The following is a 17,475-nucleotide window of genomic DNA, read 5'->3' on the forward strand; positions in this document are numbered from 1 at the left end:
TGGCATAATAAAATCTCGATCATTAATCTATTACTATCCTAGACTACTTATTAAAGGGCACCAATCACCAGGATTTTCCTATATACTGATAGCACTAAAGAATTTGGATGAAGAATTGTGGAAAAATTTAAACATCCCAATTTTTTTTATTTCCAAACCTTACTAAAGGACATACACAAAAAAATATAATGGGTGAAAGACCCCCCCCATACATGTTACACAAAGCTGGGCCAGCAAACAATTGTCAGTCACACTAATAGTCATTCGATGGCAGTAAAAAAACATCTCAAACCGTATTGGGGGTGTTGGCTCTTTTTGGCCAATCGGTCTTGATAACAAATGTTAAAGCGCACCAATCCCCAGGATTTTCCTATATAACCTAAAGCCAGTGCTATACTGGCACTTTCAGGCTGATTCTATACATACCTTTAGTTGTTAGCTCGGATGTATAAGTTTGGAAACACAAGCAAGTAAAGTTTGTAAAATGAGCAGCTTTTTGAGTGACAGCAGCTGCCGATCAGCTGATAGCTGGGGTGAGTATTCATAGTGATTCTCGTCCCCTGGCTTATCCATCCTCCTCCTGTAATTAATGCTAATTCTGTTACAGAATTGTTTTACTAAGTGACTAGAAGGACCTGTTGGCTGAGGCCCCGCCCATTCTGGTCACATGGGTATGACATCAGCACAGGTCCATCTAGTCACTTAGTAAAACGATTCTAGAATAGAATTGGCATAAATAACAGGGGGAGGAGGACAGGCAGGGAGCGGGAATCACTATGAACACCCACCCCAGCTATCAGCTGATCGGCAGCTGCTTTCATTCAAAAAGCTGCTCATTTTACAAACTGTACTTTTTGGTGTTTGAAAACCTATACATCCGAACTGACGACTAAAGGTATGTATATAATCAGCATGATAGTGCCAGTATAGCACTGGCTTTAGGTTATAGAGGAAAACCCTGGTGATTGGTGTCCTTTAATATTAACCACTTTGCCATCTTTAGTTCATTCCTGCTGACTCCCTTAGAATTCATTTTTTTCAAACATCTCTCATGTGGTTTTAGAGCTATGAGCCTTTTTATCTAGTGCTAATTTTTATGGTCTTTATGAAGAAGGATTCCTCAGGGGAGTTTCTTTAGGCTAGTCTGTATTATTACCATGTGAGCCACGCCCACAAATTTGCACTAAACAAAAAAGGACCATATCTCTGGAATCGTACGGCAGATTTGAATAACATAGAATACTCAGGCGATCAGCGGGAATAAAATAAGAGCAGAACTGTCAAATTTTAGCTTGACAGTAATTTCTTTACAAGTTTGCTTTGTTTGGGTGTAACAATAATATGAGTATTATTTATAATATTAATACAGCAAGGACTTTGTATGCTCTTTTATATATCTATATATATATATATATATATATATCATATATATATATATATATATATATATATATATATATATACAGTGGAACCTTGGATTACGAGCATAATTGGTTCCAGGACTGTGCTCTTAAACCAAGTTATTCTTATATCAAAGCAAATTTTCCCCATAGGAAATAACTGAAACACAGACAATCCGTTCCACAACCAAAAATATTTACTGTATTTATACAAACTTATTACAGTAATACAGAATAATGGACTGTATTCATATAAAATTATTACACTACAAGAAACACAATACTGTACAGTATAGTAAAAGCATATAAAACAGATTAAACTGCACTTTAGCTTACAATAAAATTTTTGGTGTGCGGGAGGTACAATACAAGCAATGTGCTGCACTGGTTAGCCGAAAGAAAGTACAATACTGTATCCACAAATGCAAACTGATAGAAACGCTATATAGTATATACTGTACTATGCAATAGTATACTGTATACAGTAAACAGTGCATATGTACAGAAAGTTACCTCTAGAGCGGGTCAGAACATGGTGAAAGGACGGAACCGGAAGTGTGCACTGTGGAAATTTGCTCTTATAGCAAATCATTGCTCTTAAACCAAGTTACACATTTTTAGAAAGCTTTGCTTGTCTTGCAAGACTTTCTCAAACCAATTTACTCTTAATTATAATTATTATTATTATGTATTATTATAGGGCCATCAATTCCATGGCGCTTTACATGTGAAAAGGATATACATAATAGGGACAAGTACAATAGTCATAAACAATACAAGACACAGACAGGTACAGGAGGAGAGAGGACCCTGCCCGCGAGGGCTCACAGTCTACAAGGGATGGGTGAGGATACAGTAGGTTAAGGAAGAGCCGGTCATGTGGCATTATAAAAGACTGAGGGTTTCGGCAGGTTGTAGGCTTCTCGGAAGAGGTGGGTCTTCAGGTTCCTTTTGAAGCTTGTCAAGGTAGGCGAGAGTCTGATGTGTTGTGGCAGAGTATTCCAGGGTATGGGGGAGGCACGGAAGAAATATCGGATGCGATGGTGGGAAGAGGAGATGAGAGGGGAGTAGAGAAGGAGATCTTGTGAGGATCGAAGGTTACGCGCAGGTAGGTACCAGGAGACTAGGTCAGAGATGTAGGGAGGAGACAGGTTGCGGATGGCTTTGTATGTCATGGTTAGTGTTTTGAACTGGAGTCGTTGGGCAATGGGAAGCCAGAGGTTCCACTGTATATATATATATATATATATATATATATATATATACAGTCATATGAAAAAGTTTGGGCACCCCTATTAATGTTAACCTTTTTTCTTTATAACAATTTGGGTTTTTGCTATTTCAGTTTCATATATCTAATAACTGATGGACTGAGTAATATTTCTGGATTGAAATGAGGTTTATTGTACTAACAGAAAATGTGCAATCCACATTTAAACAAAATTTGACCGGTGCAAAAGTATGGGCACCTCAACATAAAAGTGACATTAATATTTTGTAGAACCTCCTTTTGCAGAAATCACAGCCTCTAATCGCTTCCTGTAGCTTTTAATGAGATCCTGGATGAAGGTAGATTTGACCATTCCTGTTTACAAAACAATTCCAGTTCAGTTAAGTTTGATGGTCGCCGAGCATGGACAGCCGCTTCACATCATCCCACAGATGTTCAATGATATTCAGGTCTGGGGACTGGAATGGCCATTCCAGAACATTGTAATTGTTCCTCTGCATGAATGCCTGAGTAGATTTGGGGCGGTGTTTTGGATCATTGTCTTGCTGAAATATCCATCCCCTGCGTAACTTCAACTTCGTCACTGATTCTTGCACATTATTGTCAAGAATCTGCTGATACTGAGTTGAATCCATGCGATCTTCAACTTTAACAAAATTCCCGGTGCCGGCATTGGCCACACAGCCCCAAAGCATGATGGAACCTCCACCAAATTTTACTGTGGGTAGCAAGTGCTTTTCTTGGAATGCCGTGTTTTTTGCCTCCATGCATAACACCTTTTTGTATGACCAAACAACTCAATCTTTGTTTCATCAGTCCACAGGACCTTCTTCCAAAATGTAACTGGCTTGTCCAAATGTGCTTTTGCATACCTTAGGCGACTCTGTTTGTGGCGTGCTTGCAGAAATGGCTTCTTTCCCATCACTCTCCCACACAGCTTCTCCTTGTGCAAAGTGCACTGTATTGTTGACCGATGCACATTGACACTATCTGCAGCAAGATGATGCTGCAGGTCTTTGGAGGTGGTCTGTGGATTGTCCTTGACTGTTCTCACCATTCTTCTTCTCTGCCTTTCTGATATTTTTCTTGGCCTGCCACTTCTGGGCTTAACAAGAACTGTACCTGTGTTCTTCCATTTCCTTAATATGTACCTCACAGTGGAAACTGACAGTTTAAATCTCTGAGACAACTTTTTGTACCTTCCCCTGAACAACTATGTTGAATAATCTTTGTTTTCAGATCATTTGAGAGTTGTTTTGAGGAGCGCATGATGCCACTCTTCATAGGAGATTGAAATAGGAGAACAACTTGCAAGTGGCCACCTTAAATACCTTTTCTCATGATTGGATACACCTGCCTATGAAGTGTAAAGCTCAATGAGGTTACAAAACCAATTTAGTGCTTTAGTAAGTCAGTAAAAAGTAGTTAGGAGTGTTCAAATCAAGAAATTGATAAGGGTGCCCATACTTTTGCACCGGTCAAATTTTGTTTAAATGCGGATTGCACATTTTCTGTTAGTACAATAAACCTCATTTCAATCCAGAAATATTACTCAGTCCATCAGTTATTAGATATATGGAACTGAAATAGCAAAAACCCAAATTGTTATAAAGAAAAAAGGTTAACATTAATAGGGGTGCCCAAACTTTTTCATATGACTATATATATATATATATATATATGTATGAGCAGAAGCAACTATGGCAGCTCTAAAAAAAAAACTAAAAAAAGTGACTGACTCGGTGGGATGAGGTGTCCCCGGTCAGCATATTAGGCTGCCTGTGCATTTGGCTGTCGGCCCAGAAAAAGCCTTTGTAATCAAAACATGATCTTGTATGCTATGCAACCAGTGCAGAGTCGCTGTCTGATGCCTCCGACGCCTCGGCTCTGCTTTGGAATATACCCAGTTTCACCGCTGATGTCCAAAATGCACTAAAGTGTGAGTGTTGCCTTTGTGTGGTCTTTATATTAGGGTACTGGCTATAAGTCATGTATTATGCCCCCTATCTGAAGTATGGATGCCAGGTATAGTAGTTTTCTATCCCTCTTTATTACAGTTATTGCTTTTGTTTTAGTTTACTGTGTTTCTAGTATTGTTTTCTTTTCCCGTATACTTTAATCGTTTGAGTTGCCCTTTAAATCTACGTCCTGAAATGCTTGGTATGAACTTATGCTCCGCAGCACCGCATATGGAGTTACTATTCCTGAAGAGAGCGTTACCGCAGAGATGACACTCATCCCAGGGCGAAGAAGTAACGAGAGATGCGTACAGTGCCTGACGTTACATAATGCCTCTTCTCTGCATTTCAGGGCACAATCATAGTTTATTTGAGTTCCTATAACCCCAAAATCTATATCTTTAAGTTCACTTGTCATAATAGATATAATCGTTCATCCGTCTCCTCTTATGTTGATTAGTTTCTTGATTATTTAAAACTTTTTCCTACTTTATTATTTTTTTTTACCACTTTAAGGGGTTGTCTGGTGAATAAAAAAGTTATGTATCCATAGGATAATTAATAACTTTTCAAATCAGCGGGGGTCCGATTGTTAGGAGCCTGACTGATAGGCAGAATGGGGAACTTTTACCCTGGGGCATTGAACATGTTTGACCACTCCATTCATTCACTATGGGGCTATTCAGCACTGTGTGATAGAGAATGACTGGAATGGTAGACGGCATGTTTCGCGGGCGGAGGGGCCGCGCTCGCTACCATCGGGGCTTCTGCTGCTGCTCGGTGGCTCTAGCGTGGGACGGACCCGGGGACTCGAGCAGCGCTCCTCGCCCACGAGTGAAAAGGGGTGGTTTGTTTGGGGAGATAGTTCGTGACACCACCCACGAGTCGTGGTGATAATGGGCACCACCGCTGCTGGTGTCGGGGATCCCGGGAGTGATGGCGGGGAGCAGCTAGGATGTTGGTTCCCCCTCCGTGGGTAGGGGTTGGTGATCCCGGGGCCCGATGGGGAGAGGGATACTGCAGGGCGCAGTGCTGCGGTGCGGTGCCTGAGGGTACTTGGGGTACTCACTATTCAGATTAAAGTCACACAGAGTCACTGGTAAACTAGAAACTGCCGGTGTCCTCAGCCTTTGGTGCGGATGGTGTTTGGGTCCCTCACACAGTGCAGCAGGATCCGGTTCTTGCCCTGCAGCCAGACACTTCTTTTTCCTTCCCAGTCGGGAACGGTGAGCCCACTCCCCTGCAGTGATCCGGGTCTTCCCGGGGTACCGGCGGGCCGCTACCCTGCCCCGGCTACCTCGGGCCCCTTCCTCACCCTTCCCTTCCCTTCACAGCAGCCAGGAGCTCTCCTCTCCTGGTCTGCTCTCTTCACACCCCTCACACAATCTGCTCTCGCCCCTCCCCTCCTACTCAGCTTAGCTCTTACACTGGGGGGGGGGGTGTCTGTCCTGCTGCACTGGTGTAGGATCAGGTTACCAAGGAGGAGAATGGCCTGCACTTTTCTGGATTTTTGCAGGCTCTGTGACACCCTGGTTTTGCCAGGGCGTCACACATCTAACTTGACAGGCCATTTTTGTAAGTGCTTAACTAATCAGCAAGTTGTCACTTTTAACTGTTGCTTGTCATAAATCTGGATTTTTTTTTTACCCGATGTGAAAGCCGTTGTTTTCCTCAATCCGGTGATGTTTTTCTTTTGTTCCTGCTCCTCTCCGTTCCTGAGATATGGCCCTCTCTTACCTAAATACAGTATAGTATTTTTTAGCCAACTGGGTGTGGTCCTTAAGATGACTCCCACAAAAAGTTGATAATCACCCATCCTTGGCTAATAAGACTAGATTTACCTACCAGGAAATAGGAGGCCATATCTCAGGAACGGAGAGGCGCAGGAACAAAAGAAACACAATGTCAGATTCAGGAGAACGGCAGCATTTACACCAGGTAAAATAAAAACCCACACCATATTTTCAAGGATGCTTAAAGCCCGCTTTACACGTTACGATTTTACATACGATATCGTATGCGATCATAACCGCCTCCATCGTATGTGCGGCACGTTCAATTTGTTGAATGTACCGCACAAACGATTAACCCCCGTCACACGTACTTACCCGTCCATATGTCCTCAATGTGGGCGGCGAACATCCACTTCCTGGAGTGGGAGGGATGTTCGGCGTCACCGCGACGTCACGCGGTAGCCGGCCAATAGAAGCGGAGGGGCGGAGATGAGCGGGACGTAAACATCCCGCCCACCTCCTTCCTTCTGCATTGCTGGACGGGAGCCGTGGGACGCAGGTAATATCTGTTCCTCGTTCCCGGGGTGTCACACACTGCGATGTATGCTACCCCGGGTACGATGAACAATCTGACGTTCAAGTCATGAGAAATGAACGACGTGCGTGTGATGAACGTTTTAACGTTCAATCACAAGCGCACGTACCTGTCACACACTACAATGTACCTTACGTTGCCGGATGTGCGTCACTTATGACGTGACCCCGCCGACACATTGTAAGATACATTGTAGTGTGTAAAGCGGCCTTAAGAGGGGACCCCAGGGGAATCCGGTTACACTTTAGTGGAGGTGGTCATACCAAGGCAATGGAAATCAACAACAGTACCTAATATTACACAATGGGTGGCAGAGTTGAACCACGTAATACTCAAAATAAATAATGGCCGACAGTTTTGACAAGTTTTATCGCATCTGGGCAATCTGGATCGTTTTCCCTCTGGCCAAATGCTGGAGAGATGGTAGGCCTGATGTGACCCATATTGGTATGGTTTTTTCCATCATGGTTCTTGCAGACTTGGTTTCTTCACTTGAAGTCTTCCCAACCATTTATTAACTATATTGAGTTGTGTTTTCGTTATTAAAAGGTTAGTCCCCCAAAAATTAAGTTATTCCATAAACATTGGTTCAACTACTGGGGCCTTCAGCCATTCTGAGAATAGGGCCCTGCCACCACATCTTGAATGGAGCGGAGATGCACAAGAAGAATTTAATTCCACTCATCTGAGATCTCCACTCAGTACATTAGTTTTGTCTTTCCCCATATGTACACTATGAGTGGTTCCAATACTTTGCGTCCAAGAGACTGAGGAACAACACATCGCTCTATGATCTCAGTTTGATTCCTTATTTTACTCTGCATAGTAAATTATTATGTATCGTGAAGTGAGGATACACAAAGTCACTACCCGGCTCTTGGGGTGCACAATTGATTACTTTGATGCTCTTCCAGGCGTTCATTCGCTAGATTTGGATCCCTCAATTGTTCTGCACCTACTAATCAGAAATCCCTAGCTAGAACCTCCAAAGAAACTCCAAAGTCCGATGTGTACCGCCCCGGGGCTCGGCCACAGCCGAGCCGCTCGGATCCAGGCTCGTCGGTGGATGGCTCGAGTGCCTCCGGACCCGGGGGTCATGTTGCTCTGAAGGGAGGCTGGCGCTACGTGAGGGGGATTTAGGTGGGGAGGTTCACGGCCGGAGCCGTGGTTTTTTGGTTTAAGTTCGTGACGTCACCCACGGGTCGTGGTGAGTGTGGACACCACCGCTGCCGTTGACTAGGCTCCCGGGGACTGTGTTGCACAGCCAGGTGTTGACCCCTCCGTGAGTAGGGGGGTTGATGGTCCCGGGGCCCGCTTGTTGGGGTTAGGATGCGGGGGTGCGGGCGTGTTGGCATGATGCGGGGCGGTGCGCGGCCCGAGGCCACTGTTGTACTCACTATGACAGATACAGCGGAGTCTCTGGTAAACCAAAAAGATGGTGGTCGGTGCCCGCAGCCGGCTGCGTCTGGTCCCTCACCCGGTTTGGTGGTCCCTGCCTTTCTCCTGCACCTCGTTTGTAGATTTTCACTGCCTGCGCTTCAGCCACGGGAGTCCGCTCCACGGCTTTGTGTGTGTCGGGAGAGCCCGTTTGCCCACAGATGCTGGCCCGTGCGATCTCTCTGCATGAGTGGTGGCTTTCTATCCCCCTCATTGGGCTGTTCTCTTCAGTCGGGACTTGGGTGGGAAAGAATCTAAGGTCCAGACCCCAATCAGTGAATTTGACTCTGTCCAGTGGCTTCTGGGCCTCGTTCTGGGTCTGAGTACCCCTCCTGGTGCTCCGGTTTCCAGTTGGTTCCCTGGTTCGGTAGTGGTGGGCCACTACCCTGTCCCGGTCCCTTACGGTTCCACCAGCCATCTTCCCGGCTCCTGCAGGCGGCAACCACCGTCTGCCTCCTGGCCACAGGTTATCCGGGCTACGACCCAGATACCCGACAGACGTTTTCTCCTACTAACATCTCTCCTTTCACCTCCTAGACTGCTCTCCTCCCTAACTCATCTGCTTGCTTCTCCTGCCTTCGGCTAGCCAAACTCCTCGGTGGGCGTGGCCAACCGCCTGGCTCCGCCCCCGGGTGTGAACGTCAAAGCCTGAGAGGGGTGACTCAGGGTTTTTAGGTTGGCTGCTGTTACCTTTTTAGGGGACTGGTGTTTGTGCAAGGGCCTGTCTGTGACAACCTGGCTAGTCCAGGGTGTCACATTCCCCCTTGGTTTAATGCAGACCGTCCGCGGGCTGCCCGACCACCACTGGTTTTTTTTGGTTTGCTTTTCAACTTTAAAAGATAAACGGGAAAAACATATACAAGTATAATAAACTTTTTACATTCAAGTAAGCTGGTTAAATCATCCCTTACGCGAGGCACATTCTTAAACGTTGAACATATATAAAAACATTTTTATTAATGGGAAATGGGACTGGGTCCTTCCGCTTGCCCACCCAAGCAAACCTAAACCTTGATGCTGCTTCTAAAACTAGGTCAGCACCCCTTTCCCCAGTCCAGGAACGGGTCAAGGTCCAGGTATTGACCACACGGGCTGGGTAAAAAGTTCCTTACCCGGCAGTCTCTCAGAGGCACCACGTCCAGGGGACCCCTGACCCGGAGGGTAGTCACCGGTTGCCATGGTGACAGGGCCTCGGCCTCCTCTGCCGCAGGCCCTTCCTCCAACCAGCCTCTCCGGAGGCTGTGGGACCTGAAGGGTGGTCCGGGAATTATTTACAAACCTAAAAGTTATTGGGTGGCCTGCAAGTTCTCAGCCTTGTCTATTGTAAAACGGGGCAAACGGGATTCAACAGGGTCCCAATGGGGGCCAACAAACGGGGTAGCTGGAACCGCTATCTTTTACTCCTCTTCTTCATACTCCTCGACCACAACCTCGGAGCTGTACGGCGGGGGAGGGGACTGGGGACGCCTCTGGATGCAATGGCTCTCCCTCCTCTTGACACTGAGGGCAAACCAGCCCCTCTCCCCGCAATGCCGGGTGTAGGTGATTAGGTCGCCGGGCACCAGATCACGATCCGGATGGCCCATCGGGAGGTGGGAGTTGACGTCCCGACGGGAAACAAAGATCTCGGCCTCCAGGCCGAGTTCGAAGATGAGCCCCCATCCATGCTGGGGTTCAAACCAGCGGACTTGGCCTTCGTAGGTCGGGCCCCGCACCCGATAGGTGGCACTCCGCAAGTTCTCCTTTTCCCAGATAGTACGGGCTAGCACTTCAGCTCTTCGCTTCTCCCGGGCCGCTATTTCCTGGCCCAGCTGGTTCTGCTGCCGCTCTCAATACGGAGCGTCTGCCTACTCCCTCTGCGCGGGGGTCGGGCCCAGCTTGAGCTCCCCCGTGCCGGCTACGACCGGCACCATCTGGCTTGGGGAACCCCGCTGTGTCACGGCCTGCTGTGCTGCCTTGCAGCTACAACCCTCCGTCGCCTCAGCCGAGGCCTGGGAACGGCCAGCGTTACCTCCTGGGCCTTCTTTCGGTCAGCGTTCACCACCTTCCTGGCCGGGCGGACTGCCGGGTCAAGGGCCTCTTGGGGCGCGGTCTTCTTTGGGACCAGTGGGTAAACTCTGGTAACGGGCACCTTCCACGGGAGCGGGAGCGGTACTGGTCATACAAGCGGCCGTCCGTGGGCTGCCTCTAAAGGTGGATCCTCACAGGTGTCTGGGACGGGTTCCGCCGCCGTTGTCAGGGGCAGTGGACCAAGCGGAGGAGCAGGGGCAGTCGATACGGGCGATGCGGGGGGCAACATGGAGGGCAGGGGCAGACCGTGTCCCTTACCTGCAGCGGCCGGTCCCTCGGAGACATAGGGGCGTGGGTCGCGTACCCGCTCCTCCAAAATTGCCTCCACCTCATGTGCCCGCACGGCTGCGGCTATCTCCCCCATCTCGGCCACCCACCGCTCCATGAGGAAACGGACCTGGGCCTGCAGTCGACAGCACATCTGCGAGGTTCGGGCTTCTACCCACGCCGCTGTTCCAGGCGCGGGCTCCGGGATCTCGGGCTTGCTGGATGGGGTGGACATGGTGTTGCCTTGGGGTCCAGGAACCAAACGGGTAGCAGAGTCCTGGAGTCCCTGCCCTTTATCCACTCGGTCACATGGCATGGGATCTTCACCCGCCCCCCCCCCTTGGTCTTTTCGCGGCACTCGGCGCTTTTTCTGCACAGTTTCACTTTTCAGCCGCGTGCTTTCCTGCACTGCTCTGTTCCCAGGGGGCAGGGCTTCACCCTCCCGCTCTTTCTGCGGGGAAGAAGAATCTGGCGGGAATCTTCGCGCCAAAAGATGGCGGATTCTGCAATTTTTCAACGGGTCACCGCTGACTTCTACTTCAAGGCGCACTTCCAACGGTAAGTGGATGGGTTCAATCCTGTTCGTGACTCCAGAAGAGTCGATGTGTACTGCCCCGGGGCTCGGCCACAGCCGAGCCGCTCAGATCCGGGCTCGTCGGTGGGTGGCTTGAGCGCCTCCGGACCCGGGAGTCACGTCGCTCTGAAGGGAGGCTGGTGCTCCTTGAGGGGGGTTTCGGTGGGGAGGTTCACGGCTGGAGCCGTGGTTTTTGGGTTTAAGTTCGTGACGCCACCCACGGGTCGTGGTGAGTGTGGACACCACCGCTGCTGTTGACTAGGCTCCCGGGGACGGTGTTGCGCAGCCAGGTGTTGACACCTCCGTAGGTAGGGGGGTTGATGGTCCCGGGGCCCGGTTGTTGGGGTTAGGATGCGGGGGTGCGGGCGTGTTGGCGTGATGCGGGGCGGTGCGCGGCCCGAGGGCACTGTTATACTCACTATGACAGATAAAGCGGAGTCTCTGGTAAACCAAAAAGATGGTGGTCGGTGCCCGCAGCCGACTGCATCTGGTCCCCCACCCAGTTTGGTGGTGCCCGCCTTTCTCCTGCACCTCGTTTGTAGATTTTGACTGCCTGCACTTCAGCGACGGGAGTCCGCTCACCGGCTTTGTGTGTGTCGGGAGAGCCCGTTTGCCCGCAGACGTTGGTCCGTGGGTTCTCTCTGCCTGAGCGGTGGCTTTCTATCCCCCTCGTTGGGCTGTTGTCTTCAGTCGGGACTTGGGTGGGAAAGAACCTAAGGTCCAGACCCCAATTAGTGAATTTGACTCGGTCCAGTGGCTTCTGGGCCTGAGTACCCCTCCTGGTGCTCCGGTTTCCAGTTGATTTCCTGGTTTGGTAGCGGCGGGCCACTACCCTATCCCGATCCCTTATGGTTCCACCAGCCATCTTCCCGGCTCCTGCAGGCGGCAACCACCGTCTGCCTCCTGGCCACAGGGTATTTGGGCTACGACCCAGATCCCCGACAGACGTTTTCTCCTACTAACATCTCTCCTTTCACCTCCTAGACTGCTCTCCTCTCCTCCCTAACTTCATTTGCTTGCTTCTCTTGCCTCCGGCTATCTGAACTCCTCGGTGGGCGTGGCCAACTGCCTGGCTCTGCCCCCGGGTGTGAACGTCAAAGCCTCAGAACGGTGACTCAGGGTTTTTTAGGTTGGCTGCTGTTACCTTTTTAGGGGACTGGTGTTTGTGCAAGGGCCGGTCTGTGACTACCTGGCTAGTCCAGGGCGTCACACCTCACTTGCTCCATGACATGTATCCATCATTGAGCGTAAAGAAGTTAATTACATTAGGTTTTTCGTTACACAAAATGGCCTGTTTGTTCTCTCATAAATTCCAGAATAAAAAGAAAATCACAACTAATACTACCATTACATAAGAAGTTTTGAACCATTTCTACTCGAATGAACCTGTCCTCACTCTTAGGACAGTGTTTTTAGTCTTTTGTGTCACCATGTATGAACACAACCATTGTTCGTGGGATGTGGAGTCTATCAGTGGCCAAAGGAGTGGCATGTACCAAGGTCATGAGACACCAGAGTCCAGCAACGCCATTACAGGATGTCCTTCAATTTTGACTTCAACATGGGCTGTATAACAAGGCTTAGTAAATAAGACCTACGTCTTCACAAGTCTCCTCCATAGATTCCCCAAGCAGCCACATGACTCACTCATTGGCATGACCAAATCACTACTTGTACCCTTTTTGGACTTGGTGGCATTGCATTCTTCCACCCTTCTCTTTAGAACGCCACCTAACCTCCCTTTAGAAAAAAAAAACACTGTCAAAATTCCTATATACAGAACATTCTGTATTGTTCTGCTGTGCTCTCCTGTAGAGCCCATATATGTTGCTTAGGATGTGGTGTCTTCCCATTGGCTGCAGGTGAATGATGGCAACTTCAGCTGGAAGACACACGCCACCTACAGTCTGCCAGTGGTACTGCAGGTTCTAGGGAAACCCAGCCTAGTGGATGAGCGGAGTCTGTGCTCAGCAGAGCCACAGGCACCGACTCCTCTCCCATCACCAGCACTATCCATGGTGGGAACACTGCGTCGCCTGGCGATCGGAGCAGAAGTCGCAGGAGCGGACTCCGGTGGGGATATGACAGGTACGTACTCTCCTGGAACCTTGACCTTTGGCTTGTACTTTGATCTCGTCTCTGTCTGCCCCCAATGTACTGTCATGCTCTCCTGGTTTATGATCTCGGCATGTCTGACTACCTCTACATTTACTTCATGTAAGTAGTGTCTAGCGCCACCTTGTGACAGTCATCACACATTACCCAAGGCTGGTCCTCACTAGTTCCAAGGGGCCATCTATGTGGGATGCAAGTCCTGGAGATATTCTTCTGTAGCTGTATAATCACTCCACAACAGACAAGCTCATCCACACTTTTTGGGTGTGTATAACCAATGAAACGTTGTATTCTCACAGACAAGGAAGAGATAAAACTGTCTAAAAACCTTACACCATCATTTTAGCTAACTTTGTTCCTCAGGATGCAATCATACATGTGTGATCTGGCTGACCTTTTAGGATCATATTCTCTGGTACAAACTCTATGCTCAGATGGCAGGGTAATGCTCAGCTTGGCATCCTATATCCTTAGCTGAAAGCAGTGTTTGGGTTTTTTCACTAGAAATGAAGTTAATCAGCAGCACTGCCCACTTGGATCTCGAGAAGCTTTGGTCTCTCGGAAATCCTTTCAAAAATACCCAGATAGGCTTCCATGTCATCTTCCCAGCGTTCTGTACGAATAGCCGGGCTGTAACTTTGCATGTCTCTATGACAAACCTGGTATCTGCTGCTTCAGGGCCCAGTTTTCTTACTACCGTTCTTTTGACAACTTTTAACACACAGGCAATTAGTCTCACTCCGGGCTTTCAAGGCTTCCACTTTTCAGCACTTTATGCTGTAATGCATTGACTTGTCGAATATTACCATTAGCCTGTACCAGCTGCTTTATATGTTCCTTCATGTCTAGCATTTAAGTGCAGTACGTCCTTTTAAAAATACTGTGTCCTAACTATCTTTATGCCCGCATCCTCCACCGTATGTGGAGGTTGTGCTTCCTGGCTACAGTGACATTGGCAGGCTTCAAATATCCAAAACTCTAGTCCTTTATGGCATTTATGGGTAAGTTATATTCTGTACAGGCAATAAATATACAGGTTGTACTTATCCAAAACAAAATCCTGCTCATCTGAGCACTTAATAAACAATATGACTTTCCTGACTGTCTTGCACACAAAACAAGAGCAACCTGTATCTGTAGTTTGTATGGAGCTTGAGAGAAACCACCCTGCTCTGTCCAGAGAGAGACCACATTGTCTCCAGCTAGAGATCTCCCTAGATCTGAAACCAGATGGTTTTAATAATAAAACCTTAGCAAAAGCAAAATAAGTGGTGGACTTGGAATGGATCCAGTACCCTACAAAGCCTCCAAGCTCAGCACATAGCGAGAAACCAACTTGGAGCCTTTCACTATAGTGGACAGCATGGTGGCTCAGTGGTCAACTCTATTGCTTTGGAGAACTTGGGTCATGGATTCAAATTCCACCAAGGACAACATCTGCTGGGGGTTTGCAAATTTTCTCCATGTTTGCATGGGTGTTCTTTAGTTTATTCCAAGGATATCTTGCAGTTTAGAGTGTGAGCCCTGATGGGGGCAATTATGATGACATCTGTAAAGTGCTGCAGAATATGATGACATAAGAAATAGATACTATTGCTACAAATGCATAATACACGTTCTAAAATTATAAATTTTGTACTTTTTTAAAAACTTTTTTTCTGACTGCAGTATATTAAAAAACAAAACGGTTTTACTCCCCCTCCCCAGATCCAATGCCTATTCTCCACTTCTGTTTTTCCAGTGTCTTTTATTGTCTGTCACATCGAAGGTGCTGCAGGAAATCAGTGTTTGGATGCAGCGCTTTTGTAGCACCCACGTGTTTCTCCTTCGTCCCACAGGAGCTACCGGTCAGCCAGTTCCTCCACTGTCGTCCCCTGCTCCTTCCAGTCTGCTCGGTCCTAACTATGGAAGCCCTCAAGCACTCTCCACAGCAACCATGTTGTTCTGAGTCTCAGACTATTCTGAAGTAAAAACTGTGTGTTCTCTCACTTCCCCTGTGCTGCCCCAACCTTCGTGATGACTCACTGGTGGCTGGGAAAAACACGTTGTTATGGTGACCACCTTTAGCCCAGTTCCAGTGCCTGGCTCCTAAGCTGGGAAAGTACCTACGCTGTGTGTTGTGTAAGTGAAAACCAGTGGTTAACCTCTTCCTTACCCGGGATGAGTATTGCACCTTAAATCAGATGCAATACCCTGTGGCATCTGGAGCCTCAGGGGAGCCACACCTTTAATGTTACAGTCAATAATAAACAAACTGCAACTAGGGACAGGGATTTTCTGAAGCCAAGAAACCTTTTCAAAGGAGTTGTCTAAGCATATGCTATTGATGACCTATTCTCAGGATCCGACATTCGTCATCCTCAACCTGTTAGTGGCCAGATGTAACCAACAGCGGCATTTCCATTTATCTATTGTTCCACAGATAACCAATATTTTTACAGTATCACAACTGATAGCTTGCTTGGTCCTCTCCATCATTGACATTCACTAATTGCTCAGAAACAAATAAATCATAATAATTTTGATGGTGCCAAATGGGCTTTAATGGGGAGTATTCGGGCTTAGTGCCCATGGAAGAATAAGCACCTAGTAAAGGGTTGGTCCACAGTCTGTCTGCCATTAATTCACCTAAATAATAATTTCCTATGTTAATATTTTATAGTGTGAACTCAGAATATCTTTCAATGGAGGATGGACAGGAAAAGGTAAGTGAGACATTGAAAAAACATTTCATTACTTCATCTTCCTTTTCACATATCGCTCCACCTTAGAGCTACGGGCTTTATTAACTGGCACATAACTTTATATGTTCCATGCCAGGAGCTGCAGGGATTAAGAATTTCTTTGACTGTAATTACTGTAATCAGGTCATTTGTTAAAAAGCATAAATATAATATACGGTAACAAAAGGTAAAAATTAGAAAAAATGAAAATATAATGAATGTAAGGTCAAAACAATGTATGTTTAGGTTCAAAACAATGGGTTACGAACCTCTTCTGGCTTTAAGGTATGTTCAGCTACCACCACATGTATCCCCATATAAACTCCTCCTTTCTTCGACTCTACACCCACCACCTAAGCCTCCTCAAACTCTTATCACCCATGCGAGGATCTAGCCTAACTCCTTAAAGGGTTATTCCCAGCTTTTATTAGATGGATATTTTTGGATAGAGCTTGTAAAAACATGCACTTTTGCAATTTACTTCTTTTTAAAATTGTCAATTGTTCTAGAGATATTAACCCATTTCTTATGTTTACATCTCATTGCCTAGGAGACCGGCCACTGCTGCTGTCAGGCTGGTAATAACTGTGTGTAAGTTCCCTGGGATTAGGAGGTAGCAGAGTGCTCCTGAGATTTTGGCCAGCTTCAAACCAGTTGTTATAAGCTGAATAGAAAAGAGCTTGTAAGCACTGCGCATGTTCTGCTGTCTAGCAGCGGTGGTCGGTCTCCAAAGTAACGAGATTTACAATACAAGAAAAATGTTAACATCTCACGAATAGTTGACAATTTTAACAAGCCGTAAATGGAAAAATTGCTTGTATTTACAAGGACAATCTGAGAATACCCATTTTTTAAAAGTAGAACTAACCTTTTAAGGCCTGCAACACACATCCGTGCCTCCGGTACGTGTTTGGTACGTTTTTGCACGTACCGGAGACACGGAGACCCATGTTACTTTATGGGTGATGGCACACACACGTAAAATCACACGGAACATGTGTCCGTGTCATAAGTACGTGTGTGCGGTTTTCTACACGGAAGACATGTCCGTTTTTGGCTGGCAGCACGCAGGAACGGATCCGCTATAGGCTATGGGTCCGTGCCTGCACGGACCGCACACGGAGTATGTCCGTGTTCAGCACGTTTTGTCCGTGTGCGTTTTTAAACGAGCGATCTATTTTTTTTTTCTTTTTTATTAAAGTCAGTCTACTTACCTTTTTTCTGCTGTTTTCAGTCATACTTACATTGGCGCTCGGTCTTTTTCTTCCCCCGGCTCATACCGCTCCCCGATCACCAGCGCGGCGAGGAAAACTGTTCCGAAAATACGCGACTTCAATTCATTTGAAAATGCCGGCCGCTCATTAATCAATCT

At 47.2% G+C, this 17,475-nt stretch overlaps 1 protein-coding gene across 2 annotated transcripts in view; it reads left to right on the plus strand.

The window, feature by feature from the left end:
* Positions 1–4,466: 4,466 nt before the first annotated feature.
* The window catches only part of CCDC9B (coiled-coil domain containing 9B), a 67,239-nt gene continuing 54,230 nt past the window's right edge, over positions 4,467–17,475 (plus strand). The window contains exons 1-2 of one of the 2 annotated variants that reach the window (XM_075331205.1): positions 4,467–4,570; positions 16,043–16,085. In XM_075331205.1, coding sequence (XP_075187320.1) covers positions 16,065–16,085 — 21 coding nt within the window. In that variant the 5' untranslated portion in view covers positions 4,467–4,570; positions 16,043–16,064. The other variant, XM_075331204.1, reaches the window with a different exon arrangement.

The sequence above is a fragment of the Anomaloglossus baeobatrachus genome, chromosome 12 (genome assembly GCF_048569485.1).
Source record: "Anomaloglossus baeobatrachus isolate aAnoBae1 chromosome 12, aAnoBae1.hap1, whole genome shotgun sequence".
NCBI classification, from domain to species: domain Eukaryota; kingdom Metazoa; phylum Chordata; class Amphibia; order Anura; family Aromobatidae; genus Anomaloglossus; species Anomaloglossus baeobatrachus.